This window comes from Arachis ipaensis, chromosome B07 (assembly GCF_000816755.2).
Source record: "Arachis ipaensis cultivar K30076 chromosome B07, Araip1.1, whole genome shotgun sequence".
NCBI lineage: Eukaryota > Viridiplantae > Streptophyta > Magnoliopsida > Fabales > Fabaceae > Arachis > Arachis ipaensis.
The window spans coordinates 126252657-126255109 of record NC_029791.2 but is presented as its reverse complement, the minus strand read 5'-3'; the positions used below and the strand labels follow the sequence as shown (position 1 = coordinate 126255109).

At 35.3% G+C, this 2453-nt stretch overlaps 1 protein-coding gene across 1 annotated transcript in view; it reads left to right on the top strand.

Annotated features, from left to right (window-relative positions):
* The window catches only part of LOC107607969, a 26440-nt gene extending 25558 nt beyond the window's left edge, over positions 1-882 (top strand). The window contains exon 2 of the mRNA XM_016309860.1: positions 352-882. Coding sequence (XP_016165346.1) covers positions 352-882 — 531 coding nt within the window. The remainder of the gene's footprint in view (positions 1-351) is intronic.

Sequence of the window (2453 nt, the reverse complement as noted above, 5' to 3'; positions counted from 1 at the left end):
GCAACGCAACATAATATCTTAAGTTTAGTATCTCAATTCCCGACATTATATTTTTAGTTAATTTTTTTAAATATTATTAGTTAATTACTAATAAAAAATAATAAATTATATTAAGACATGTAATACTGAATTATTGAGTAAACTACCATTTGTACCCACGAAAGTTGAAAACGTTAACATATCTACCCATAGATAAAAGAAATTACCATTTGTACCCATAAAAAATTGTTTTTACAGGCAAAATTATCCAAATCCTAAAAAATTATCACACTCTCACCATTACTTCCCATTCAGTCCCCACTGCTGCTCCAATGGCTCCTTGCCACACCCTCCTCTCTTTCATCCTCATAGTCACAGCAACACTTGCTGCCGCTTCCCCAGAGAAGAAGAGCACCTTTCACGGTGCAAGTCCACCATGAAGTCAAGCCCTCCATCTTCCCAACCCACAAGCACTGGTACGAATCTTCTCTCACTTCTATTATCAACCATGCCACTGCAGCTAAAACCACCACCGCCGCCGTCCTTCACACTTACGACACTGTATTTCACGGCTTCTTAGCAAAGCTCTCACCTTTAGAGGCCCAGAAGCTAGAATCCCTGTCCCACCTCATCGCAGTGATCCCGGAGCAGGTCCGCCAACTCCACACTACCCGCTTGCCGCAGTTCTTGGGCCTCAAAATTGCCGACAGGGCCGGCTTCATCAAGGAGACGGATTTCTCAAATCTCATCATTGGAGTCATTGACACCTGTCCTGACAGAGAGAGTTTCAACGACCGCGACCTCGGCTCTGTTCCTCCCAACTGGAAGGGCAGCGGCGGTGGTGGTTCTACGACCCAGAAAGTGGTGAAGAGGGTTGGCTATAGCGGCGATAAGGTAGCGTGAAGAGGAGGGTCTCTGACGCGGTAGGCTCTGGTTTGAGGCCAATGGTAATGGTGGCGAGAAAAAGCTGGTGCGGTGCTCCTGGACTGGCGGAGGTCCGCGACGTTACTAGCGGAGAAGGGTGAATAATGATGAGGAGGGTGAGACGGTGATTTGTGGTTGATGCTGGGATTGGATGGCTGAGAACATTGAGAGAGAGAGGAGGGAGGAAGGAGATGATAGTGTGGAGAGAAGGATAATTTATGAATTTTATTTAATTTTTTAGAGTTTGGATAATTTTACATGTAAAAACAATTTTTTATAAGTACAAATGGTAATTTCTTTTTTCTATAGATAAATATGTCAGCGTTTTCAACTTTCATTAGTACAAATGGTAGTTTACTCCTGAATCATTTATCGGTGACAGTATTCACATAACCGAGATAGAGGAGCCGGCCGTAAACAAACTTTATAAATAGATCTTGAGCGATTATTTATGTACTTCATTGAAGAAAACTTTTTAATTTGAGCAGTTCACTTTATAGGATAGACTTTTTTTAAAATTTAATTTTTTTTTTAGTTTCTCACTGTATCTCTCAATTTGACAGGTCAATGACTAAATTTGTTGTGACACTGTGTTTTATTTAAGAATTTATCACTATCCAATAGATTGCTACATGCTCATTAATTAATAAAAAAAAAGTCAAACATCTTAATTAATAGTATGATGTCCCTTTTAACTTAAATGAGGAATTTAGAAAGATCAAGATATATAAGAAAAGATTTTGTTTGCATATTAGAATGGTATATAGAATATTTAATAATGTTTAAATCTCCTTAATATTTTAAAATTTTGGTACTCCACTCGATGCATTATTAACTATGTTAGATTGATAAGTGTCCATTAAAAATTAGTCACAAAAAATAATATTAAATAACTAATATTATAACTGTCAATTTCAATCGACAATATAACAAGTTATCAAGCAAAGTCAGAATGAAACACTAAAATTATGCTATTGTTGAAATTGAATTTTATATTTCTTTTACTTGAGTTTCGATTTTTTTTTCCTTATATTAAATATTGGCGGTAAAATTAATTGCGCAATATTAACTTCCAAAATTAAAAAAAAAAAATCAAACTCAAAATTTTTTTTTTTGTAAAAAATATTAAATGGCATGTAAAACTTAAAAACTAGTAAACTTGGTGGACAGTGAAGAGTGGAAAAAAATTTAGTTAAAACAGTGAAATAAGTTCACCAATTTACATATGAAGGTATGAAACAAACTATATATCATGTATTTATATTTGGTATTGATGTTGGACTTTGAAGTTTGACCTTCCATCAATGATTGGAAAGCAATGGAACAGAGCCGCATAGGACGCCGCCCATATATCCCAGCTGGAAGATAACACAATCATTCACTTCACACGCCACCTTAAGAAACAAACCATCATACTTTCATCCCTTTGTATTTCAGCTTCTGTTCTGTTTGTTTCATCTAAGATGGAAAACAAAATAAAAAACGTAACCAACTGTATACTAATATTTTCAATAAAAAAATTTTAATTTTGTTCATGTAAATTATTTTTA